General features: G+C 51.3%; 9 protein-coding genes across 9 annotated transcripts; 3 read left to right on the forward strand and 6 right to left on the reverse strand.

The window, feature by feature from the left end:
• Positions 1–435: 435 nt before the first annotated feature.
• On the reverse strand, positions 436–4,060 carry BO83DRAFT_373603 (ER glycosyl hydrolase). Its single transcript, XM_025530046.1, has 4 exons — positions 3,850–4,060; positions 3,401–3,771; positions 2,779–3,344; positions 436–2,726 (listed from the first exon to the last, which is right to left on the reverse strand). The coding sequence occupies exons 1-4, from the start codon at positions 3,978–3,980 to the stop codon at positions 516–518; spliced, it is 3,279 nt and encodes a 1,092-aa protein (XP_025381866.1). The 5' UTR covers positions 3,981–4,060; the 3' UTR covers positions 436–515.
• A 635-nt stretch (positions 4,061–4,695) lies between these two features.
• On the reverse strand, positions 4,696–5,824 carry BO83DRAFT_327237 (uncharacterized protein; the record flags this gene model as incomplete). Its single annotated transcript, XM_025528076.1, has 2 exons — positions 4,696–4,905; positions 4,979–5,824. 2 exons carry the CDS (start codon positions 5,822–5,824, stop codon positions 4,696–4,698), a joined length of 1,056 nt encoding a protein of 351 aa, XP_025381867.1.
• Positions 5,825–5,849: 25 nt separating this feature from the next.
• Positions 5,850–6,367, forward strand: BO83DRAFT_404326 (uncharacterized protein; the record flags this gene model as incomplete). Its single annotated transcript, XM_025533699.1, has 4 exons — positions 5,850–5,866; positions 5,928–6,102; positions 6,189–6,269; positions 6,326–6,367. 4 exons carry the CDS (start codon positions 5,850–5,852, stop codon positions 6,365–6,367), a joined length of 315 nt encoding a protein of 104 aa, XP_025381868.1.
• A 1,335-nt stretch (positions 6,368–7,702) lies between these two features.
• On the reverse strand, positions 7,703–9,466 carry BO83DRAFT_373608 (WD40 repeat domain-containing protein). Its single transcript, XM_025530047.1, has 5 exons — positions 9,217–9,466; positions 9,102–9,147; positions 8,962–9,042; positions 8,144–8,899; positions 7,703–8,089 (listed from the first exon to the last, which is right to left on the reverse strand). The coding sequence occupies exons 1-5, from the start codon at positions 9,358–9,360 to the stop codon at positions 8,037–8,039; spliced, it is 1,080 nt and encodes a 359-aa protein (XP_025381869.1). The 5' UTR covers positions 9,361–9,466; the 3' UTR covers positions 7,703–8,036.
• Positions 9,467–9,946: 480 nt separating this feature from the next.
• Positions 9,947–10,649, forward strand: BO83DRAFT_327293 (TRAPP complex core subunit BET3; the record flags this gene model as incomplete). Its single annotated transcript, XM_025528079.1, has 3 exons — positions 9,947–10,177; positions 10,259–10,450; positions 10,530–10,649. Coding segments are annotated over 3 exons (543 nt in total), but the record flags the coding sequence as incomplete, so codon positions are not given.
• Positions 10,650–13,473: 2,824 nt separating this feature from the next.
• Positions 13,474–16,081, forward strand: somA (putative cAMP-dependent protein kinase pathway protein (Som1); the record flags this gene model as incomplete). The annotated part of the gene is made up of 5 exons (XM_025528077.1): positions 13,474–13,935; positions 13,991–14,142; positions 14,223–15,510; positions 15,588–15,851; positions 15,911–16,081. The coding sequence occupies 5 exons, from the start codon at positions 13,474–13,476 to the stop codon at positions 16,079–16,081; spliced, it is 2,337 nt and encodes a 778-aa protein (XP_025381871.1).
• A 2,178-nt stretch (positions 16,082–18,259) lies between these two features.
• On the reverse strand, positions 18,260–20,576 carry BO83DRAFT_350700 (uncharacterized protein; the record flags this gene model as incomplete). Its single annotated transcript, XM_025528915.1, has 5 exons — positions 18,260–19,659; positions 19,717–19,927; positions 20,070–20,106; positions 20,166–20,409; positions 20,480–20,576. The coding sequence occupies 5 exons, from the start codon at positions 20,574–20,576 to the stop codon at positions 18,719–18,721; spliced, it is 1,530 nt and encodes a 509-aa protein (XP_025381872.1). The 3' UTR covers positions 18,260–18,718.
• Positions 20,577–21,291: 715 nt separating this feature from the next.
• BO83DRAFT_210682 (uncharacterized protein) lies at positions 21,292–21,997 on the reverse strand. Its single transcript, XM_025526714.1, has 2 exons — positions 21,696–21,997; positions 21,292–21,660 (listed from the first exon to the last, which is right to left on the reverse strand). Exons 1-2 carry the CDS (start codon positions 21,795–21,797, stop codon positions 21,427–21,429), a joined length of 336 nt encoding a protein of 111 aa, XP_025381873.1. The 5' UTR covers positions 21,798–21,997; the 3' UTR covers positions 21,292–21,426.
• A 257-nt stretch (positions 21,998–22,254) lies between these two features.
• On the reverse strand, positions 22,255–23,633 carry BO83DRAFT_327285 (RNA-binding protein; the record flags this gene model as incomplete). Its single annotated transcript, XM_025528078.1, has 4 exons — positions 22,255–23,008; positions 23,065–23,211; positions 23,265–23,369; positions 23,428–23,633. The coding sequence occupies 4 exons, from the start codon at positions 23,631–23,633 to the stop codon at positions 22,255–22,257; spliced, it is 1,212 nt and encodes a 403-aa protein (XP_025381874.1).
• Positions 23,634–24,796: the final 1,163 nt, after the last annotated feature.

The following is a 24,796-nucleotide window of genomic DNA, read 5'->3' on the forward strand; positions in this document are numbered from 1 at the left end:
ACCGCCACTACTACATAACTTACTTTCTTCAGCGGTCAGTCAGTCTTGAGGCTGAGCAAAGCTGAGTCATCTGCGCCACTAGGTTAGGTTACCCCCCGTGGCAGCCACAACTACCTAACAACCAATAACTTTCCGTAACCATTAATTTTAATGGCGACATTTGACGTGACGGGCGGATCTTCGGTTGTGGAGGTTGGAGGGGGGGACACCCGAACGATTGCCGATCATTATTTTGTTCGTTTCGGAGGTTTCCGTCTGGAGGTGGCGAGGCTGAAATGGAGATCATCGTTCAATGGTATGTGTGTATGTCATGGCTTATATGGCTTTGGTATGTTAATGTGCGAGGTGGAGGCGGGGAGGAATGACGTGTGCTGGGAATGCTACCATGTTATGTTGTATTATTAGTATACTAGGATGAGAAAGCTATGCTATGATGCTATCTTAGGTAGGTAGGTAGGTAGGTAGGATAGGTACTCGTTGCAATGGCCATGTACCAGGGTAGTACATATGTCGTCTCACAATATATACAAATTATTGATGGGAACACCCTGAGATCGTACTGAATATCGCCGTTTGATTCCCATTCCCGTCGCCTGTCGCAGTAGCTCGTATGTCTCTTGCCCTCCGCCTACCATGACCACGCTGAGCAGCTGGCGCCGCGGGACGCCCGCGGCTGTCATTTGCGTCTCGTCCAGATGGGGCCGCACCAGATAGGGTTCCGCGCGGACCGCAGCTAACCCGGGGGTTGTGGTGGTGTCTGATCCGTCGTGCTGCTCCTCGACTTCGTCATCGTAGGAGACCACGATGACGAGTTTCAGGGCGTACCGGGAGGGCGGATACGCGGCGATGTTGCGCAGCTTCTCTGAGAAGCTGCATCCGCCGCGCTTGATCACGAGCACCTGGTGGTTCTGTGCAACTTCTCGGAGGATGCGGTCGTCGCAGAGATCGTCCGCGAAGTAGATGCTGTTCCAGGTGAGGCGTTGCTTGGAAGGGTCGCCTGTGATGGAGACGGTTGTGGCGTCCTCCACGTCGGGGAGTGGGGCGGAGCCGAGTCCCGTGGAGATGGCGGCCGGGAGCAGGAGACGTAACGAGGTTGGTTTCTTCTTCTGCGGCAGGCTGGTCTGGCCTTGCACTTCATCCCGGAGGAGAGTGGATAGGGTGTTGACCAGCGAGGAGAGGACGGTCTTCATGCTGGAGGTCGTTTCATCTACGCTGCCGACTTTGCTGTCGACGGCGCTGGAGCCGTGGACGATGGCTCCGTTGGCACGTCGAGGTGCAGCTGGTTTATGACTATCATCTGAATCATTTCGTCGACGGATAGACTCTGGGATAACGTCAATGACGATGTCAACCATGGCGGTGTCGCGAACCCGCGTGAAGTTCGGGTCGGTGGGGTCGAGGACATCAAATGTGATTTCCCGTAGAAGATATACCTTCTCGTCTTTGCCCAGCGGCACGTTGTTGATCACCTGGACTCGGAACTCGTCCCCTTCTGCGCCGCCGCTTTCTCCTAGCACGGGGACATCCTGGACCATACTCAGCCGTAGGCCTCCGATGGCTTTGATGAAGACGCCATCGCGCACTCGTTCCAGTGATCCGGGCCCCACGACCATACCGGGAAGCGCGGGGAAAGAGATATCAAGCGTAGGGCGAATTGTCATCGGTGCGCTGGTCGCGTTGAACGGGACCAGCTCTGGAGGCAACGTCCATGGGAAGAATGTGTAATTGGTGGGCGACGACAAGTCCGACACTGATACGCTCGGGTGATCCCGAGCATAATCCAGAAGAGGACCTTCCGCTACGCCTCTACTCGGCATAAGATGTAGACGTGCCAGGTTCGCGGCGTGGAACAGGTCGGACCGAGCCGCAGTAGACGAGACTCCCAGTGTTGGAGGCTCAGGTGCTGTTGGGCAAGTCAAACCCTCGCTTTCCACATCGACCGGTACCTGCTTGCGCTCAGCGCGCTGTGCCGTGCTGTTTTTGGGTATAATAAGAGGGTGGCCCTCGGTGGAAAAGACGAACGGCTGATCTAGCTTGTTGAGGGGATGGTCAAAATCGTACAGCAAAAACATGTACTTGGCAGTTTCACCCAGGAAGAAGCTTTCCATGCGGTCATTGAGCTCGCCATTGCGGACGTCCTGAATACCGGCCCAACCGCACTTGGTCCAGCATCGCCGTTTCAAATCCCGCAGTACCATCTCACCGACATGCAGGTACCAGGGGTCCTTTGTCGCTCGGTAGAGGTAGTAAGTAGATTCGACGAATTCAGGGCGGCCACCGTACCAGGAAAGGCCCTGCTCAATGTCACCGGTGGCGACATTCCATCGTTCAGGCAGTCCGGAAAACCGAGTCCAGACTGCCGTCGTCAGAAGATGGATGCCGATAGCTTCGTCCACCTCTCCTGCCAGAGTAAGAAGTCCGGGGTAGAAGGCACTGAGACTGTCGATCCAAAAAGCACGAGTCGCTCCGGTGAAGATGTCTCCCTGTATCAAATGCGGATGCTGATGGCCCTCACCGCGGTATAGGTGACGTTTGATCGAGGCATGAGACTCCTCCCAGACCTTCAGAAAGGCATCTGCCGAGTGCTCATATTCCGATAGTGGCAAGAAATAGTCGTCCAGAACATGCCATGGGCTGCTGGTATTGACCGGGGGTCGTTCCCCTGACGAGAGGAGCACGTAGGACTTGAAAGCATACTCGAAGAAGCTATCAATTCCTGCGCCAATCTGAGACATCGTATTGTTAGCCACGTCTAAATGCACTTGCTTGAAAACTCACCCCAGTGTAGGAATGAACCCATCTGCCAGACTCGGCATCAATACCAGACCCTATCAGTCCAATATCACTCCTCCTTGCCCAAACGGCCCAGAATGCCCGCTTGGCAAGCTCCTCATACCGGCCATCGCCTGTAAGCCTGCTCAAGACCGTAAACTCTAGGACCAGACTGCCAGCGCCAGCGCTGCAAGTTTCCGTGGTCTCAAAGGTCGAGGAGCGGCGAGACTTTTGGCACTGTTCAGGATTGGCTTTGTCACACGTAGGGGCTGCATTGAACGGCGAGTTTGCGTAGTACGGCTGCCGTTGCACTCCGTATTTCAGGTTCACTCGAGGGTAAGGGAGACCAGTGTCCGTATAAAACGCGGGCAGGATTCGATTCGCAAGATCGACAGCAAGTCGTAGAAGTTGGCCATCGTAGACAAACCCGTCCTCCCACTCGATACCGTGACTACCTTCAGGGAAGGAATGCTTATCCCAGGCTCTGGCGAAGTTGGCTTCGGCCTCCGGCGGATTGTATCCGCTGATAGGAAGATCGCCCACAGCAAAAAGATGGGCACTGAGTAGACCGCCTAGGGAGAACCATTAATCGATGCATACTCCTCCATCCACAATATCCGATGCCTACCTAATCCTCGAATCACCGTCTCGAACACCTGCACTTTGCTATCCATATCGAACCCTCGACCCCTCTGGCCCTGGCCTGCGGGGCCATTGGATCCATCACCGTACAGTGTAACAAAATCCTTCACTCCGTTTTGAAAGTAATCCCACGCCTTCTGGCCCTGGTCGGGACTCGAGGAAAGTATGGCCAGGGAGGACAGGCTGTCGATCAGAGTCAAGGAATAGTTTCCCAGGACATCGTTGAGCTCTGCATGCGCGGGATTATCTCGGTCGCGAACCAGCGGTCGGCATGTTAGAGGGCGTAGTTCGTCTTCAGGAAAGGCGTGCTCGAGATAGTTGTCGAACCCGTGGTAGAACATATGCTCTGTCTCCTTCCTAGATATCGAAAGGTGTCAGTCGATCGGCCTTACACCAGGGAGACTAGAAATCTTAGTTATGAGTGGTGAGAATTACCTGAGCTCCTTAACCTGATCGGTCCGCATGCCCTGGGCCATGGCGAGCCACAGCGACAGCTGTAAGACCCAGGTCAAGATCCATGCTGAACGGAGGGCGGACATCTGCGAGTGCCAACATCCCGAGCGCATTACCGCAGTAGCGAAACAGTTATCAATGGCATGGGAGCGCGTTGATGAACCGTTGAATGTGGAATCCCCGCAGACCGGCGAACTGAATTGCCTCCAGAGAAAGGGTTCCTGGAGGGAAGAGGCTTGAGGGGAAGTTGGTGGTGGCAGCGGCGCCGCACGTGAGGTCGTATTCAATCCGCGGCGAACCAATTTGCGGCCAGATATCCCGTTCACATTCTCTCCACTTCCCCCCTTCCCTTCGGACTACAGGATCCCTTAATTCCACTATAGGGGATGTCTATATTATTAATACATAGTTTTTGATGAATCAGCTTGCTTACGGTGGGCCTCGTTCCCGGATAATTTCACATTTAGACGGTTAAGATGTACTTCGCAGTAGAAAACCAAGCTTAATGAAATAGCGCTCAAACAATGCTGGCCGGATAGATCAGTGTGTAGATGCCAATATAACTCCCGCTTCATCCAAAATAATCAAGTGTAAAAGTAAACGAAGAAACAGCATATGGTTGGTGATGAGAAAAGTCGCCAAAAAAAAAAAAAGAAAGGAAGGAAGTAAAGTCACAGGGGATATCTCGAGTAATGGAAATACAGATGAAGGTGATCACAGTGCCGCTATATAAATGATTTTGCGGATAACGAGACGAATTTGGATGTCATTGTGTCGGTGAATCCAGCTTCAGTATGTCGAGAAAAGAGAGAGAGGGATATGTACGGGTCACGGTTGATGCCCTGATTCTTCAGGAATGCGCCATTGCGTGAATGATCGGGGTTGCGCTTCTATCACATAGTCGACGCCGTTGTCTGAGGTGTAGCTAGGCGGCCGTGGGATCCGCGATTTGTTGCTCCCATGCCTGCCGACGCCCTTTGGCGCGTGTGCATTGTTATTCTCGATGCGCTGCCAGTACAGCAAGTCGGGATTAATCCTCTGCATATAGAAGTCAGCGGGACTGGTCACCATCAAGGAAACGAATGATTCCTGTAATCATGGCGATACTTACCACACTTTCCCGCCAAAGACCGTAGGCGGGAGGAGGCGCTGTGACCTTTTCGCGTACGGCATTCGGGCTCGCTGCTCCAACGTCCTCATCGCCAGCCAAAATAACGTGGATAGGACGCGCTGGTTGCGCATAGCCGGCTGGCCCTGCCCTGCTGGGTATGCGATCCGTAGCGACATCAGAGCCAGGCCGTCGTAACAGTGCCATCAAGAAGCGCGTGAGAGAATGACAGAAAACAATGCCAAGAATTAAGATCATGAAGATGAGAAGAATTTGGAGCTCTCGGCCCAATGTCGTACGGGAAGCAGCGAATGCGAGGTAAATGGCGATAACGAGTATGAGGAAACATGCGGATATAACTAGCGTGATCAGTCGCCTCCGCAGCTTCTTCTCCTTCAGCCGTGATACGAACGATTGCCTGCATCGGAGGTCTTCAGGGTCTGGCGGGGAGTGTGCTCCATGCGAATCTCGACCTGAGCGCGCATGCGACCGTGTTTCGCCGGAGCTTCCTGCTGCTGCGGACTGCAACTCAATTGGGACATACGGTCCTCTTGGCGCATATTGAGATGCAGCAGCATCTCTGAGAGAACTATGCGACGGTGCTGGTCGACCGGGTAGATGCGATTCGCGACGCTCAGCGCGGTCACCAAGGATTCGTTGTTCCAGGTCGAGACGATGGTCGGCTACCCATGATGTGAATCGCTCCTCCCGATTGGGAGCTCGTTGGAGTTGGTCATCTGCGATTGACCCACCGAAATTGACATGCGAAGAGCGATCGGGCGAGAACATGCCGGGGATCGAGCTGGAATGTGTTGTCGATCCCGAATGAGACAGCTGAACCGATTCCATGTCAACTCAAACTAGCAGTCGTACAATGACATCTGGACAGACGCAGGGCGCGACTTTCAAGTGCTTCGCAGAGATCACTGATGAGTATTATATGCGTCGATAGTGGGAACTCCAATCGCGTATATGATATGTTCTGCGTCGATATGTACTGCCCACTTCCGCATTCGTTGAACAACACACAAATAAGCGTCGCGGGAACGCAGAACCGGATGCAAACCGCCTGGAATGAGAGCCTTTACGACGCAAAGCGGATAATTGCTAGCGAAGGCGGGATATCTGTGGCCGAACTGGGAAATTGGTTATGATTTCGGACGCTATACATTCATAATGAAGATCGAGCCTGGGGTGTAGGAGAGGGGCCCAGGGGAGAGCAGCATCAGACGCAGGAATCCCGATCGCGAAGTCACAGGACACGAGCGATGGCGACCCAAAGGCAATTAGATCGGTGAAATTGTATCGGGATGGAGTAGAAGATAATTGGATTTTGAAACGAACGCGCAGAAAAAGCGAAGGAACAGGGCGAGCACCAGGCCAGCCGGTTAGGAGAGGGCGATTCGGTTCAGCACGGAGAGAGCGAGAGCGAGAGAGGTTCGACGAACAGTAAACTATTATACCCGAATGATAGTCCGGACGGAGAGGGGATAAGATATCACAAGGGGAAAAAGCAAATACTAATGGGCAGATGCCGATAAGGATGAGGAGGTAAAGATGAAGAAAGTGGAAGCAAAAAGAAACGTTTGAAAAAAAAGATACTAGTAGCAGAGCCTCAGATGTTGAATGCGAGCAAGAACGAAAGATCCATACTATGAACCCGGAATAAACAATGAGATGGGGAAAGCGAGCGAGAGAGAAACAGAGAGAAAGGAAGAACTGAGAGGCAGAGAGTAACGAGAGTAACGAGTGAGAGAGTGACACTTCCCGTTCCCCAATGGGTAATAATCACGGGCGACTAAGAGAGGGAAGTGGTGCTGCTAAGCAGCTTAGTTGGTTACAGACAGTTTCTCTCTCTCACACGCAGGCCTTTCCTAAACAACTTTGATAGGAAGTAACTTTCATATATTCTGCCCTTTTGATCTTATTATTAGCCATCATTTCCCTCTCCTACCCACTTCTCTACGTATAACTGACCAAACTGGAATCCAGTTTGCACAACCGGCCTGATCCGAACAAAATTATTATTAGTAGCTGATTAGCTGGTTGATGGACTGCCGAATGCTGATTTGGCGTCTCTCCTCGTTCTTCTGCTTTAGGGGCTGACCATTTTACCCCTGGATGACCCACGTTGCCCTGATATAGACACGGACACCATTCAATACTAAGTATAGCCACAGCTCCCCTCCCTCGGCCCCCTCCCAAAACCAAGTCCGAGCTGTCCGATAACAACCCGCAGCTGCTGCATAGCTATTGATCTTACGCCATAGCTGACTTCATCTAAGAACTGATCTATACTAGTCCACTAGTCTGGTTTAACAGACCAGTGCATCGACAACTGCATCTGTGCTCCTTGACACTATTCCCCGTGGCATCATTATATTTATCGGACTCTCTCACTTTCGGTCCTGACGGGCCGATGCTTGGATGCGGGTAAACATTATACTACTAATCCTAAACTAAATATTAAGGATGGCTGTGGCTCCTCGCGCCGCCTGAAGGAAGCCAACTGTTTCGGCCTCACAGTCAAGTCCCCCTCTTAGGACCCTCTTTTCCAAGGGGGCCAATCGAGCGCCAATGAATCCCTCGACGCGCTGGTAATTTCTATTAAGAGCGGCTACCACAGCTTACTGAGACAAAGCTGGCCCGTAGCTAGGGTCACTTATCGCCATGATCTTCCAAGGTTACACAAATGGAGTGCGAGCCATTATCATGTTGACGTATATTATTACACTTGTAAGGCATTGAATATATGGATATACTGCGCTCCACGGGAGGTATTCAAATAATGGTAGTAATCCATTTCCCCCCGTCATGCGGCCGGCCGTTCTCCCCGGTTCTGCCCATAATGGCTAATCTACCAGCCTTGGGTTGACATGTTTCAACCGGCAAGCAAGGTTGATGCTGGAAGGTTCTCTTGCCATCACTATTCGCCACAAGTCTAAACTAAACTTGATGGAGCGGGGTCCTGGAATGTGTTGTCATAGATAAATGCTGTTCGTAATGAGACGGATTAAACTCGCGATTGTGTTGGCTGGGTGTGCTGCACATGCGCTTCCCCTCACTTGCCAAGTTCACCGAGCATGAGCGTTCTATCGGACGACCCCGAGACAACTATAGACAGACATTAGTATACCAACGACTTTCCCCAAACCCGGTGTGACTTACTGATGGGCTCATTGTTTGGTGAGAACCGGACGTCATTGACGGTCCCCTTATGTCCAGGGAGCTTGTATAGAATTTTGCCGGACTTCGAGTTCCAGACTACGACACTTCTGTCACCACTGCCCGCCGCAATCTTCTCTCCACTCGGGTCCCAACTGGCCCGGATGAGGTTCTTCTCCAAACCGACCGGCGCGCCGTCAAATGTCCTGACGTGTCTATTGGCCGGCGCGAATGGCCGGATGTCCCACGTGCGTACGGTCGAGTCGTGTGAGTTGGAAAGAAGAGTTTGCGAGTCGGGCGAGATTGCGAGAGAGGTGATGGTTTCCGTGTGTCCCGTCATGGAGTAGACAATGCCCTTCTTCCGTAGATCCCAAGCGTGAATGGTGTTATCAATACCACCACTATAGATTTCGTTACCCGCCTCCGAAAGCGCCACCGCCGTGATGGGCAACTCAGTTTCCAGATATTCGATGGCATCCTTTTGCCGGGGATCCCAGATGCCTATGCAGCCGTCGTCACTTGCGCTAACCAGCAATTCCTGGCCTCTTTTGCTTATGTCAAGACAATTGATAATCTCCTCGTGCCCAATGTGCCGGCGTATCCTTTGTCCGGTCTCGAGATCCCAACTAGCGAGCGTCATGTCGGCCGATGCGGAAAATAACGTTCTGGAGTCGCGCGACCATTGAAGATCAAGAACTGCTCCCCGGTGACCTGATAGCGCACCATAGTTCTCGCATTGTCCGTATGTGTTCCAAAGCACTGTTGTCGACTCTGCGATTAGCCTGTACCCTCGGGCCATTACAATCAGACGAAACACGTACAGATAGATCTATCCATTGAGCCCGAAGCAATGTGCTGGGCAGTGGGATCAAACCGCACCGAAAAGATTTCACCAGAATGACCTAGTATTATCCATTATATGTCAGACTTAGTCGTAAGTCACCGCGGTGGTGCAGCTCACCATTCATTTCCATAATCGGTGCTTGAAGCCCGCTGGTGCGGGGAACCTGTACCCAAGGTCAACAATGGAACCTGACAAAAACCTCACTTCTCCAATAACGCGGGATAAAGCATACTGATTGAATCAAAGCTCCATTTTGCGACGAGCTTTGAACGATGGCTGTGCTATCATTGAGACCGGCGTCGGACTTCTTTCGCTTGACGACAAGCTGGTTCGATGAGCCAAAGGCTTCTTGGGCAGGTCGCTTTTCCCCCGACATCGTTGACAGTAAATTCAGCGGGCGAGGCTCAGTCAATGGGTATGCGAGTGAAGTAGGGATGGAGGCTGAGCGTAGAATGCAATCAAGCCTAGTAGCTGGGGAAATCTGGACTGGACGCGCCGACCCGGACTAAGTCTTGCGTCCGAGGCTCTAAGCATGGTTTCTGCGTAAGCGCCAACCAGCCGCGCTAGGCGCCGAGCGCTGGTCCACCAGGCGCGTGAAGCTCCGCCTCAGGCCCCCTCGGTCCACCGAATCAAGCGGGGAAGAGTGCGCATTGCTCTTGTCATTGTTTACCAGCCGCTTGCAAACTTGAGTTTTTATAAAGTTTTGCGTCGTTCATATTTATTTACTTAGACTCCGGGCTTAACAAGTGTGATTAGCAATCATGTCTTCTGCAACAAAAGCGTCTAGGATTGGGGAAGAGTAAGCTGTTCATTTACCTCACTTGACCAGTAACCCCTTACTAACGTTCTGAACCCGACAGGCTGTGGAAGTCAGTAAGCTGCATGCGCATAGTTGGCGCTCGAAGGCCCCTCAGGAACCGAGCGAAGCCAGCTTGAAACGGACGGACAACTGACATACTCCCGACCTTACCAGGACGAGAGTTGACAAAGTGAACGCCGAGTTAGTAACATTAACGTACGGTACAATTGTCGCGCAACTTTGCCAGGACTACGATGGAAACTACCAAGAAGTGAACAAGCAACTGGAGAAGATGGGCTACAATATTGGAATGCGACTTATCGAGGACTTTCTGGCCAAGTCGGGCGTGGGCCGTTGTGCTAATTTCCGGGAAACAGCGGATATGATTGCAAAGGTATCTTGAGTCCAATAGGCGGAGCACTTGGCCGAAACTATATGGATCTCTGTGAGCTGACGAGTGTTATGCCAACTGCAGGTTGGGTTCAGGATCTTCCTCAACATCGCGCCCACGGTCACCAACTGGACAAGTGACAACAACCAATTCTCTCTCATATTTGAAGAGAACCCGTTGGCGGATTTCGTTGAGCTGCCTGATGACGGACGGGCTCAAGATGAGCTGTGGTTTTCTAATATTCTTTGTGGAGTCCTGCGGGGTGCATTGGAGATGGTAAGACGGCGTGCTGCAGGGTGTTAATCTGTTCTCTGCTAGCCAATTCCATGCATATCTGTGCTAATTCTGGGAACAGGTGCAAATGCAGATCGAGGCGCATTTTGTGAGCGATGTTTTGCGGGGCGATGACACTACGGAGATGCGGGTATCACTTGTAAGGTACATTGAGGACGAGATGCCACCCGATGAGGAGTGATGGCGCCAGCCGCATGGTTCTGAAATTGTTTACACAAGTAGAGGCGTCTGGTGTTATGAGGGTTTAATCCGCCGATCTGGAGCTGCAGTTACCAATGAATACTACCTCTATTACGACTTATGATTGATACGGAATCTTGCATCTGTAATTCCAGTCTAGAGTTCTCGCACTAAACCCCGTTTACATAGAAGGTCTCCTGCAGGTCACCAGTTCAAAACACCAATCCATTGTCACAGAGGGACAAGATGAACAATTGCATGATAGCGAAATTAACGAGAAAAAAAAATTTACAACGGATATCAAGGCCTAGAACATGACCTGTCAATATAGTAGATCCCATCTTGACAGAGGGACGCTCTCCGAACCCGGAGCATGGGGATCTACACGGGTGCCATTAGTATGACAGGCGGTGTGAGATTCTGCCATCCCGGAGAAGACCACCGACGCGATTCAGGTCCCTGTAATTTAACCGTAGAGAAAACCAGCTTCACGGTGATTGTATTTCACAGGCTTGAGAAGTGATTTAAGACGATATAAGACTACAAAATGTGTATAAGATGCAGTGTAATGACTTCCGGTGAATCAAGAGCGGAACAATCTCAATTCAGATGTCGATAGATCCTGGCCAACACATCTCTCACGAAGGACGGCCCGCACTATTCACGACTCGGCAGTGATCGGAGACTGACGGCCGTGACCTGTACTCCGTCTGATTGATACAACGCGATCCAGTCTGATCCTGCTGATCTAGCTATGGAAAAGTGTAATCACAGAGCGGCAGAGCCTGGACTTTGTCCAGAATGAGCTAGAAAAGAGATACCGTGCGCGGGGAAGAGTAGAGATCTCAATTGATATCTAACTCGTATGATGTGCAACATCAGTATCTAGACACCTAACATTTCAACACAGAGTCCGGGGAACGGCAGGATGGGCAGATCGGCGCAGGAAATCCTCACCCGGCGGGAGAGTCACCACGTGATGCGCTAGACCAAAACGGGGGCGAAGCATCCCATCATTCCCAGGGTGTGCCAGGATATACGCGGTGGCGAGTCTGCGATTCAGGAAAAGCAGCCTCAAACTGTCAATTAGAGAATAAGAGAGGGGGGAATCGCTGTGTTATTCACTTCTTATAAAAGAAAAAAAAAATCTTCTAGTGATCTCGATGATTTGAGAAATTCAATGAATACGAATTGTCTATTTCAAATCTATAGTATAATACTCATTTGTGTTAGTGGGTTCAAATCAATGAATCGATCAATTACATTGTGAAGGGTCGCGGTGATTCCGCTGTATCAGATACACTTTATACACCACCAGATCGGGTGGATCACTCGGCGCGTGTTAATGCTTTGGAGTTCAAAGGAAGCAATTAGTAGTGAGAGAGAGACAGGTATCTTATATAACTTATAACCAGCCTCTTTGATTTATTTGAAATTTTTACCGGCATCTTCTCCTTTTTGTTTTCTCGTTTCATCTCTCTCTCGTCGTGATCAAATATACTGGTAAGTTGTTGCTCCGATCTTGAATCTTTCATGCTTGTTCTATTAGAATAGTCCTTCATGTAAATCATCATCTGTTGTCTTTCTACTATCTCATTGCCTGTCAACTCTTCTCTCTGTGTCTCTCTCACTGTTACAAATTTTTATTTTTTCCCATCGGGATTTCCGCTGGAACTGCATGCTGAGATATACGCGAGCCAGCCGCATCTCCCAGCCCTCCCACGGCGTTCCGGGCAAGATAATCCGCGCCGAACAAGCGATTCACGCCCGGCCGGCAGTGATTGAGCAACTCCAGGCACCGCGCCTGATATCCACGTCCTCCCACCCACCAGAGAACACCTCAGATCCACCGCTACACCTTGTCCTAACCTTTGCCTCTCTCTCTCTCCTCCCTCCCCCCCCCTCCACTTCCTACTCTTCAAATCTGCCGGATCTCTCCGTCTGTCCCCCCTTTCCTTTTGCTGCAGGGGCTTTTGAGGATACTTCTGCTGCTTCTGAAGTCCTCTCACATCCTTGGCTTTGGCTGGTACCCCCCGTCGGGTTGCGTCTGGTCGGGTTCTCTCCTATACCTCGTTCCCGTCCTTTGCCATCCTGTGTCGCTTGTTCGCCGCCCTGCCCCCCCGGCTGATCTTACCGCGCATTTTCGGTCAACTGGCTTCTGTGAACAAGTACACCAATCCTTTCTTCTCTTAATCTTTTTTCTCCTTCCTTATCCCGCCTGTCTCCTGCTTTCAACTGGACCGTGTCTCGATTGAAAGTCCTTTTGCCCGCTTGTGCTCCGTCTCGCCTCACCTTGTGGAAGTCACCGAAGATTCTTTCTCGTCTTCTCTCCCAGTTGCCGTATGCTTCTGAGTGGGCCACACTCGCCTTCCCTTGTTGGTGATCATCGCGACACCTTTGTTCTGCGTTGTCCTATACTCTCCGTCAGAGATACCCCCCTCTACGTCAGTTAGCGTGAAACGATATCGCGGGTTCAACTTCCGCCTAGATTAGCCCCGGAACCCGGCTTACTCCCTGGCGATCGCGCATTTAGGTCTGACTACGAAGCCTTTTTTTTTTTTTCACTGGGCTGGAAGCGTCTGTGACCCTGCCTTGTACATTCCCTCACCTCGGGCCCTTGATTGCCGCGCGCTGCGCCTCGTCGCTTCCTTTGTGGTGAGCTCCCTCGCCGCAAGACGGTGGATGCGCGTTGAACGTTCTCGGACCCTCCGACGCTTTCCCATCGAAGACAATAACTAGGTGAGGGTGGCTGGACCCTTCTTTTGAGTGCCACCATGAATCAGATGAACCAGATGAACCAGATGAACCAGATGAATATGGCTGGAATGAACCCCGGTGCAGGGGGCCCAGTGGGAGGTGTGCCCATGATCAACAATGGCTCTGCCGCCCCCCGTAACGAACAAAACATCAACATTCCTGAAAACATGATCAACAACCTCAACACTTATATCTACGATTATTTCTTGAAGCGCGGCTACCACGATTGTGCTAGGGCGCTTGTGAAGGATGAGTCCATCAAACTTAATACCGAGCCGCCGATCAAAACGAGTCCGGGTCATCGTCGCGATGCCGACGTGAACGGTGTCGACGGTGATACAATGATGACGGATGGAAAGGATGGAGATAAAATGAAGATTCCTGATGACCTCCCCCGCCCTAATCTCCCCAATGAAGGACAGCAGTCGTCATTCCTCCTTGACTGGTTTAGCCTCTTCTGGGATTTCTTCTGGGCTCAGCGCAAGAAGGGAAACAGCAATGACGTGAGGAGTTATCTTACACACACCCAGGTACGTGCTCTTTACTATTTGCCGCCTGTCCGGACGTCTAACTGAGGCTTTGTAGAATATGATGCGCCTCAGGGAACAACATCAGAATCAATTATTACGACAGCAGCCACTGATGAATGGACAGATGGGCCAAATGAATATTCGCCGGAACGGCATGGTCCCCCCTAATCTTCAAAAGACTGTGTTGCAGAATAATACTTCTGGCCTGTACGCGCCCCCTTCCCTATCTCCTGCGCCACCTCGCAAGAGCGTTCGGACTACATTGGTACTGACTGCGTTTTTCACAGATCGCAACAACAACTCGCCCAGATGCATAAAAACCAGCAGGTCCAGCTGATGCAACAGATGCAGCGCGAGCATTCGGACATGGATATGAACGGCCATCGACCCCAGTCCCCCGCATCGGCAGAAAATGCCCCGTCTCCGTCGAAACGACCTCGCCTCGAGGGTGGCCCCATGAACGGGCAGCAACTGGCACCCAACGGACGCGGTCAGGCCCAGGGTATCCCAGGCCAGCCCACCCCGCAAGCACTTTTGATGCAGAACGGACTCAATCGGGCGATGAACCCCAATCAGTTCCAGGCTTTCCAGCAGTCGGGACCGGCTGCGCAGCAGAAACAGATGCAGGTATATGCTCACAACTTGGCCGTTCATCACACACGCTCAGCATTGACGAACCAGGGCATGCCGAATGGTATGATGAATCCCGCGAATGTCATGGCAAACCCGCAGACGGAAATGGTGTCCATACCGGAAGGCCAGGTGTATCCCATCAACGGTGACTACTACGGCGCGAATGGTCAAATGGCCCAGGTTCGGACGGGGATGCAGACACCTGGCGGTCAGCACGGCAACCACGCTCTCCAGGATTATCAGATGCAACTTATGCTGCTCGAACAGCAGAATAAGCGGCGTCTGATGATGGCTCGCCAGGAGCAGGACAGCATGGCTCGGCCTGATGGCCAACCCCCAATGCCCGGGCAGCAGTTGCCACCAGGCACCTCGCCCCAAGGCAGCAGGGCTGGCACATCGCCGAATCCCAACGACCAAATGAAGCGAGGCACCCCGAAGATGCCCCAGACCGGCCTCCCCGGATCACCGAGCGCTGCCGACGCGATGGCCCAGGGCCGTGGATCCCCGGCATCCATGAACTTCCCTGGTGGCCAGATGCCTCCCGAGATGGCGGGTCCCCAGTTCTTCGTCAAGAACATGGCTGATGGTATGGCGGCGCCCAACGGCATGCGCCCTCCGAGCTCCAATCCTGCGTTCAGCGCCCCTCAGATGGGTCAACCGATTCAGGCCGGTGCTGGCAATCGCATGCCCAACGGAGGTTGGCAGCCGCAGCAAGGAGCTCAGGGCCAGCCGATGGCGCCGCAGCAGTCGCCTGCGACCCAGCCTCAGTCCACGGGAACGCCTCAGGAAAGGAATGCCATGCCGCCGCCCCAAGCTCCCCCAGCACCTGGTGCCAACGTCGGTCGAACCCAGCCTCCGTCGCCCCAAACCGCCGCTCCGCCGACGCCGCAGCAAGGCAACAAGCCCGCTCCGAAGAAGAAGGAGACCAAGGATAGCCGGAAGGTATGTAATCAACGCATTTGCTTGTTGACCCCCCCCCCCCCCCCCCCTTGTCATCTCATATTGAACGCAAATCTTAGCGACCGAAGAAGGGCGCTGCTGCTGCTGCTGCCGCCGCCCAGGCGAACACGGCTGCCACGCCATCTTCCGAAGCAGAACACCCGCCGACCCCTACGCCGTCGACGCCGATCACGCCCCAGCATCCGAACTCGTTCAACAAGGCCGGTGCAAATGCTACGACTAGTGCTCCGCAGCAGCCAACGTCTGCCCCTGCACCTCCACCACTTGTTCAACAGCCTCCGGACCAGACGCAGCAGCCTTTCAATGAACTGAGCATCCCTGATGTATGTTCCTTGCCTCTTTCGTTATGTTCGGTGGATATTATACTTACATTGTTGAGCAGGCATCGGCTTTCAACCTGGACTTTAGCGCCTTAGAAAACCCGGACATCCTGGAGAATTTCGACTTCGATACCTTCCTCAACACTGATGCAGACACTGCTGGATTTGGATTTGACCCCAACATATCGTATCCAACCGATGGTGTTGAGACCGGTGCCGGTGATGGCTTGTGAAATGAAGTCCGACGGTTGTTAAGTCCTTAACTCATATACCCTTGTTCTGTACATTTCCATAAACTTGAGTTCGTGCTTGTGCTTCTTTGCTTTTTGCTTTCCATGTGTCATTTTTCTTTTTACTCCTTTTCTCTGCTTGTTTTCGCATCGCGTCTTCTCCTATCCTTGTGTTCTGTCGACATGATTTGGATATGTGCCCAAGTGACTAGGCGTTGGTGTATCCTCTTTTCCTTTTGCATATCCTTTCTTTCACTCTGCCAACCAGAAGTGTCGACCGGCTTCCGATGGGATTTGCTTGATTGCCCTGCTTGTATTCAAGCTACGTTCCAGTGGCCTCGTGTGACTGCTTTTTATATCCTCTTATCACTATTACTACTTGATTAATCTGGTCATCAAACTTCCCAAAGGGCCATCGAGTGATGCGTTTCTCCACCATCCTAGCGTTAGTCATGCTCCATTTAATGCTCGAGAATACTTACATCACAAGATGCGCCCCTGGCCCTTTCTTTCTTCTTTCCTTTTCTTTCTTCAACCAATCTCTTTCCCTTGACAAACCTTTTCTTTTCTCTTTGCGATTTGATTCGATTTGAATCATCATATTTATACCTTCTCCTTCTACTTCTTTATATTACATATTTCCTATGTTGATCTCTTTATCGTGTTGTGGCGTTATAATCAACGAGGCTCTAGTCGTTATTGACTCCTCTCAGGGAAATGGTTTCATGAAATCGAGAAAGATACTCACTTTCTTCTCTGCTGTTCTTTTTTCCTCTCTTAACTGACTTAACTCTCTTGCTACCGCATCACGTTAAATCGAACTGCCTGCTTCCTGCCGTACATTTTACTGCGCGCTGCTGCTATCTAAGTCTACCTTTACTGCCTGCAGTTATTCCAGCTTTTAAACCAGATCCGTCGGGAAGACACGTCTCGTCTCGTCTCTGTTTGATATTGGCGAGTGAGTGAGTGAGTGAGTGAGTGAGTGAGTGAGTGAGTGTGAGTGTATTTACGTACAGGGAACCAGGCCAAAAGCGAAATTCTGGAGTAGTTTTGAACCAAGATTAAGCTGTCTGTTTGATTCCCTCCCCTTCCGTACATAATCTTATTATATAGCTAGTTAGCTGCGTTATATCTGTCCTCCGGGGTAGAATGATAACTAACTGATAACTTGGTGTTGGCTCTATCAATACAAAAGATTACTTCGCAGTATGACAAAACGCTCACGCTATAGTTGAAGTAACTATTTCATCGTCAACACAAGCTGCTTACTGCTTACTGCTTACTGCAGCTAGTTAACTAGCTAGCTAGCTAACTAGCTGCATGGCTGCACATCTGCATGCATACATGTTGTTAACAGGTCAAGTCAAATCGAATCCCTTTCTCAAGTCAATTCTAAGAAGTTACCAAAATAACATGCCATCTTATCATCGAACCATCTAATTCAGAGTTGGTACTTAGAATCATTTGGTTGAACCGCCCCCAACAGGGTGGAACTAGGGACGCTTATGGTATTATCATTATTGAATATCAGCTACTTACTACATATTACAGCCTGTCGGTTATATTATTACTGATAGTAGTTGTGCTTCATGTTATGTTATTATATCTAACTTACACCATCTATGTATGAATGTATGTATGTATATCTCTGTTATCCCCCTTACACTGACTCGACTAACGAACCACTAATATAGATAAGTAAGTAAATAAATAGGTAAAACAGGTATGTGACAACATGACAACGGTAGTAATAAGAACCATCCATTCAACACCTCCAGACGTATACATACCAAAAGAGTATGGGGGATAACACTGCGAGTTTGTTTCTGCTGACGAGGAAGTCAAGCAGGCAGGTAGATGATGTCGATTCGTATGCTGATGATTACTGGCTTACTTCAGGTTAGATGTGTAACTACTTGTTAGTAGATGGAGAACAAGTGTAGGTGGGCTGATGTCTGTGCATGTTAGGTAAGTTGGTAGAAAATATTATCGCCTAGAATGTCGGGATCGTGGTAGGAGAAGAGATGGCTCTTGGGCACCGATGTCTTATAATGAGTCGTTGAGATGTTAGGAAAGACAAGGCGTTAATTTAGAGAGTAGAGAAAGTGACATGAACACAATAATTAAAGAACAGTAGGCATCATCGTTGTTCGTTATGTTTAATCTCTGAGGATAACTAGTCTGTGGATTCTGCAAGCTATACTAATGACACTCACTACCCTCCTAGCTGCTGCTATCACCACTAGACTAAGTACATTGAATGCTAAAACAAACATCCTGGGCTGAAAAACATGATTAACTGACATATCCACACGTTTCACCCCAAGCAAATTCAGTATCCGTAGCAATTGATCTAAGGTAACGAGAGTTCATCGGTCATGACTGGACCTCAACATCGACGCCCTATGTTAAAACTCGTTAACAGCCGAATCGATAAACAACAGAAGCTGACGAAGTAGAGAAAAGAAGCAAGCGGTGCACTGGAACTAAATGCCTATCTTGACCATATAATAATAATTCAATCATCTCAGTAACTGCTGCCGTGCTGACTCAGCAACCTGGGGGCCTAGAACAAGGCAATCACCAAACATAGCGCTCATAAGAGAACTCCTGAGCTAGCAAAAGTAAGGCCGTGCCATCCTAGGAAATGGGAGAGACCTCCGCACGGACAGAGCCTGTGGATGACTTGCGGCTGGACCGAGTTGGGGTTTCCACACCTCCGCTGGTACGCACCACCAGCTTAGAGGGGGTTTCGCGGGATTTCTCGTTCACTTTGAGTGGCGACCCCCCCAAAGATTCATTGTCCTTGGTCTGGGACATGCCCTCCTTGCGGCTTTTGACGCGTGGGCTAGGGGTAGCATGAATCTTGGTAGTTGCCGCTCCCTCAGCCGTTGCTTCCGAAGCAGCGGTGGATTTAGTGCTGGACCCAGACGCTTCTCTGGTTCCAGGCAATGAGATCTCCTTCAAGATCGACGTCCGGCTGCTGCCTTTGGTGTAGGGTGCAGAACGCGCTTCAGCAGCTGCAGAAAGCTTATTTCCCATGGGTAAAGCAGTAGAGGGGCTATTGGTGGGTGCAGCAATGCCGAACAGGGCCAGTGGCTTTGGCGGACTCAATGCTTCAATCAGCTGCCGGTATGACTCCTCATCGACGGGGGTTACTATGCTGGGATGTTTGCTATGCTCGTAGCTAATGCCCGTCATGCTGGAGATGGCGCGACTACTTCCGGAGCTAGAGATATAATCGGGCATGGGAACATCCTCGCAAGATGATCGTGCACCTCGATGTCGGATAACAGGGTCGGTGAAGGGATCTGGCATGCATTGGCCCTGCCACTGGGGTAGAGGCATCTGAATTGATCTTTGATAGTTTCGATATGCCCAGGAATTGCCTGAATGGCTGCTTACTTGGCTTCTGGGGGCCAACATCCGACCCTGAGCACCTTGCTTACTGGGAGAGTGGGCGTGTGAGTCTTCTGCTGTCAAATTAGCAGGATCGATGCCCGAGTTGTACTTGAAAAGTCGTGGCTCCCGTGTCCACATCGAAGGGTTCGGCCAGGCGATGTTTGAATGCTCCAGGACCTCTACACTCAACGGGTCAGTGTATCTATAAAAAATGATCTTCTAAATTAAGCACTTACGCAATGGAGCATGCTGGAAGGCAAATGCGACGATCTCCTTGACTCTCTCGAATGGTGGATAGCGGTGTGGGCGACAAAAGCCCTCAGCAATCACAACTCTAATCCTACCGTATAGCTCAGCTGCATCCCAATGTCTCTGCTCTAAAATTTCCTGGTGAAACGGAGGGAAACGGAGGCTATCCTGATTGCCAGTCTTATCGACGTCTAAAATCTTGCTGTTAGGTGATGTTTTGTGAACAAAGGTGGAATGCGCGAGGATTGGTGCAAAGCATACACGAACTTAGGTCTAAAGACGAGAAATTAAGGTCAGCTATAAATTCGGCAACAGAGGATCACTTCTTCTCACCAATAACATGAGGCCACCCTGATCTCTGATGGAAAACGCTACCCCTATGGCACACAACGGCTCAGTTCATAGCCTCCGGTTGGAGGCTCGGGCAAGCACCTACGAGACACACAGGCCATCAATAAAGACCCGCACCTCAAAAAGCACTGCATCATCTGGCTGCAAGAGGCTTTCCATCAACCGACTGGGTGTGGGCTTCTGCCAGCTGTGAACGGACACACGGAACGGGGTGTTGTGACGCAAACTTGGGACGAAAGTAGTGAGAACTGGCAACTGGCCCTCATTGCTCTGTGGCAGAGGACAAGTAGCCGGACTAACAAGACCGGGACTATGCAAGTAGGGTGAATCTGGTGTTTTCAATGGGAGGTTAGCAATAGACTAAGCCACGAATTTACTCCAATCTTCGACGACACTGACCCTTATCCTTGGTGACGAAACATTGGGTCTTGAACTCCTGAATGGGCACCTTGGACGATTCGGGGAAGAGAATCACGTCCCAGTCTTCGTACCGCATTCTGGCAGGCCCGAGGACTATTGTCTGCGAGTTAAAATGAGGAAAATGGAAGAAATTGAACCTCGATCAGGGACTAAGATACTAAGAGTAAAGAGAACTGAACCAATCCGAGTGGAAGGGAGGGGGTTCCTAAGAGAGAAGTAGGTATCTCCTCCACCACGACGAGGAGACAGATGATGGAGGCATCAGAGGGCGAGCAGACAAAGGAGAAGATGCACCGGGGTTCGCACCTGCCAGACTGGCCAGATGAGGGAGCACCTGCCTCATGAGGACATCCCGTTCGAGTTGAAAAGATTGCAGACAAACCCGGACTAGACGACCAGATTTGGGAGGGCAGGTACGAACCACAAGACAGACCGAAGAGTACTAAGACAATAATGAAAGGAAATATAGGTTTGGACAGTAATAATGCAGACCTGGCGACATGCGCCCAATTCAGATTGTTTAGACATCTATTATCGAGTCCCAGGTACACGAGGGAGGAGCAGATGCGAGCAAACATGCTCGAAACTGCTATGCTCGCAATCGCCGTGCATACACACAAAGGCAAAGTAGTCGGGGAAAGGAACACAGAGCTCATTGCAGAGCGAAGGGGGAATCATCCGTAAGAATAACGACTAAATGAACATGCCAGTATTGTAGCGGACGCTGGAAACAACACCACCCTCCTCGGTGACACAAGGAAAACAACCAGACTTACGAACGCCCCTCTCCCAAACCGTGATTTGTTGGTTCACAACAGGATGCCGCCATCAGTGCCCGAGGATAGGTAGAAACAGGAAAACCACCCACCACCCAGTAACTACAATTTAAACGAAGAGATAGACGCATTAGGAAGAGCCCCGTCCTGTCATAGAATCATCAACACCAGCCCCAAGTCCCACACACCCGGCAGGGGGATAGAGAAAAGTACACAACCCAAGCCGTCCAAAACATCCGCGGAACGCGCCAGACGCAAGACGGGGGAAGGACCCAGTAAAGGTCCACCGCATGGAAAGAGCGAGAGAAAGAACTGTGCTCCATAATAGACTGAATTGAGAGAAATAGAAGGCGAGGTGAAAACATGTTGTACAGGCCGCCCGGTCTAAGAAGCACGACGTAACATCCTCACAACGAAACAAGAATACGATTGGTTTGCTTCATGAAAAAGGACTTCAGCAGAGGAACTTTTCGCAGAAAGCCTGCCCAGGGAATAAAGGGGGGGGAACACCGCACGCGCATTCAACAATTCCGATTGTCGTCATACGCATAAGAACATAGACCTAGGGCCCGAAGACGTGAGGAGAATGTAAAAAGCGGGCATGGGATAAAGGGAAGAAACGGGGGAAACATATGAGAACTGGGGAGAGTGGCGAAGGAAAATTTGGGGGAGGTTTTAAAAGGGGGAATGGGAGAAAAGAAGAATAGTAAAACGTGAAGATAGATAACGATGAAAATCAGAGCTCAAATCTGGCTAACAATCGAAGCGCTCGCATATGAAGTACGTAGCACAGGAGAAAATGCCCATCCAGAGCTATAGAGGGTAACTTTCGCAGAGATCATGGCAGACTTATAACACAAAAGACCCATCGTGAAATGACAAAACTCCTGCTGGTTCTTTCAAACTAAAATGGAAAGCTCTTTTACTAAGTCTGGGCGTTAGTGATGCTCTGAACCCCACCAGCCTCGGAGGGAGAGTTCAAGGGGAACCGACCTTCATAGGCGCGAAGCCGCCGTATCCGTGAGCGGGGGGCATGCCCATGGAGGGGTACATGGGAGGCGGAGGGGGAGCAGGACGGTAGGGGCTGCCGGCAGGGCCAGAGTTGTTCTGAGAGCGACCCCAGCTCAGACGCACACGGGAGTTTCCAATGGGGTATCCCTGCATCTGGTTGATGGCCATCTCAGCAGCATGGCGCTGGACGAACTGGACGAAACCGCAGCCCTTTCCAGGGGGGATCTTGACGTAGGTGATTTCACCGAAGCCCTGGAAGAAGGAGCGGAGCTCATCCTCAGTGACGTAGCCAGACAGGCCACCAACGAAAACGGTGGTGTTGTTGGGGTCGGTGAACTGGTTCATGGGCTGGGGAGCACCGTAGAAGCCCATGGGGGGAGCGCCCATGGGAGGGTACATGCCCGCGGGGCCGGGCATGCCCATAGCACCGGCAGCACCAAGGCTGGGGCCCTTGTTCTTGGGAGTAGCAGTAGAGATGCGCATGGGACGGTTGCCACAGTAGACACCCTGCATCTCGCTCAGAGCACGCTGCTGGTCGTTCTCATCGGAGAAGCGGACGAAGCCGTAGCCACGAGACATGCCGCTGATGGGGTCGGTCATGATCTTGGCGGACTTGCAAGACGGGAAGCGGCTCTGGAAGAGAGAAACGAGGACGTACTCGTTGACCTCGGGGCCCAAGTCACCAACGAAGATCGAGTACTCAGGGCCACGGTCATCACGGCTATTTGACAAGTTAGCTTGTAACCTCAGGACATCTATGTGGCATCTTCTCCTTACCTGCGGTCGGCAAGACCACCACCGGTAGCCCAGTTGAGCTTGAACAGACGGTTGGTGTTGGGCATGGGGGTGCCGTTCAGGGACAGAGCCTTGGCGGCGGCGGCAGGGGACGCGAAGTCGACGAAGCAGTAACCGGCGTTGCTCCTACTACCAACATTAGGATCGCCTTCATATTGAAACCAGTGTGATTATGTACTCACCCAGAAAACTTGTCGCGGATCATCTTAACGTTGACCTGCTCACCCATCTGGAACCAGAGGTTGCGAACGAAGTTCTCATCGATCCAGGGCTCAAGCTCACCCATCCTAAACAGCAACAGTCAGAGACAGCACGGACAAGAGACACTGCATTGGGAAAGCTTACCAGAGGGTAGTCTTTCCCTCGTTGGCCTGCTGGGGAACAGGGGCAGCAGAGGGCTCCCCGGGAGCAGGACCCTGGAAGGGGGCGGTAGTAGGGTCAGCCTGGCCGGTCATGGCGGTGTCCGCAGTAGCAGGAGCGCCAGGAGCGGCAGCGGCGGCGTCAGCAGCAGGGTGCTGGTTTTGGAAAGAATCAAAGTTCTGGAAAGACATGTTTGACATAAAAATTCGACTTTCGTAAGAATAACTGCGAGATAGGTATCTAAAAGTCCAGCATGAATATTAGTAACACATTCAACGAGTGTAAAGAATTGAGTGCTGGCCAGTCGCAGTTGCGTGTACCTTAGTGCAGGTAAAAGAGCAGAAACCCAAGCAAACAAACTTTTCTATACCGAAATTGGCCCGTGCGAATGGGGTTTCGTAGGATTCGTCAAGGAAAGAACTGCGTGCGATCGTTCAGACTTGGGAAAGACTATTAGTACCAGAGAATTGGCTTCAGGAACGAGAGTCCTTGGGTAGCAACAAGAAAGAATTCAAAGTTGGCGAGGCAGAAAAGCACGAGTAAATCAGAAACAAAGGGAAAAAATGGGAAAGATGCCCGATCCACAAAATCGCGGTAGCTCAGATAGAAAGCATTGACGGAGCGGAAGATAGTTGAATAGAACGTGACGAATTCCCCAGGATGGCGGCCGGCAGAAAAATTGATTGAACGAGCGACTCGGTGAAAGTTGGGACAAGACGAAAAGTTGGGTTCAGCCTTGACGTGCAGGCCAGCTCCGTCAAATGCCAAGACTCAGGTTCCTCGGGTGGTTGCAATGAAATAGCCGGAAAGGTGCAAGATCCATGGAGTGAATCGAACAAAACCGGAAGAGGTGTGGTAGATCTGAGGTGAAAATGCGTGAATAGCCAGAAATAGGCGTTGTCACCATAGCATGACCGCGTTCGTCGAGGATACACCCAGAGAAGGCCACATCCGCTCCGGTTGCGACCGACCCGATCGATCCACCCCATCTTCAGCGGACCTGCACCACAAAAGCCATGCAACAGCCGAGACGTATTTCCAACCATTCAGAAAGCGAGGCGCAGAAAGGGCCATGGACGAGTTAATGGTTGAGCGACCGTCCGAAACTCATCGTGAAATAGATCAGGGCGAGATAATCGTAAGGCGCAAAATGGTCGCTGACAGACCGTGCCGGACGGAAGTGGAAAGTCATTTTCGACGGACGACCCGGATGCAGAGCAATCGGTGGACATGTTCACCCACAGCCGACTTGATTCAACCAATGTCGCCTCCAGCGAATCGGTAATTCCATGCTTCTGGATGCATGAGAAGCGATGATGGACCCGAGACAGTGGTAGTCGATTTTCCGTCGCAA

Source organism: Aspergillus eucalypticola, assembly GCF_003184535.1.
Source record: "Aspergillus eucalypticola CBS 122712 chromosome Unknown BO83scaffold_54, whole genome shotgun sequence".
Taxonomy (NCBI): Eukaryota; Fungi; Ascomycota; class Eurotiomycetes; order Eurotiales; family Aspergillaceae; genus Aspergillus; species Aspergillus eucalypticola.

Coding starts and splice junctions, on each gene's coding strand:
- BO83DRAFT_373603 (XM_025530046.1), bottom strand. CDS start 3,980: ATGCGCTCGGGATGTTGGCACTCGCAGATGTCCGCCCTCCGTTCAGCA. Junction 3,772..3,849: donor GATCAGGTTAAGGAGCTCAG/GTAATTCTCACC, acceptor TTCGATATCTAG/GAAGGAGACAGAGCATATGT. Junction 2,727..2,778: donor GGGTTCATTCCTACACTGGG/GTGAGTTTTCAA, acceptor ACGATGTCTCAG/ATTGGCGCAGGAATTGATAG.
- BO83DRAFT_373608 (XM_025530047.1), bottom strand. CDS start 9,360: ATGTCGGGGGAAAAGCGACCTGCCCAAGAAGCCTTTGGCTCATCGAAC. Junction 9,043..9,101: donor ACCGATTATGGAAATGAATG/GTGAGCTGCACC, acceptor GGATAATACTAG/GTCATTCTGGTGAAATCTTT. Junction 8,090..8,143: donor ACCAAACAATGAGCCCATCA/GTAAGTCACACC, acceptor GTCTGTCTATAG/TTGTCTCGGGGTCGTCCGAT.
- BO83DRAFT_210682 (XM_025526714.1), bottom strand. CDS start 21,797: ATGCGCGTGCGGTGTTCCCCCCCCTTTATTCCCTGGGCAGGCTTTCTG. Junction 21,661..21,695: donor AGCAAACCAATCGTATTCTT/GTTTCGTTGTGA, acceptor CGTGCTTCTTAG/ACCGGGCGGCCTGTACAACA.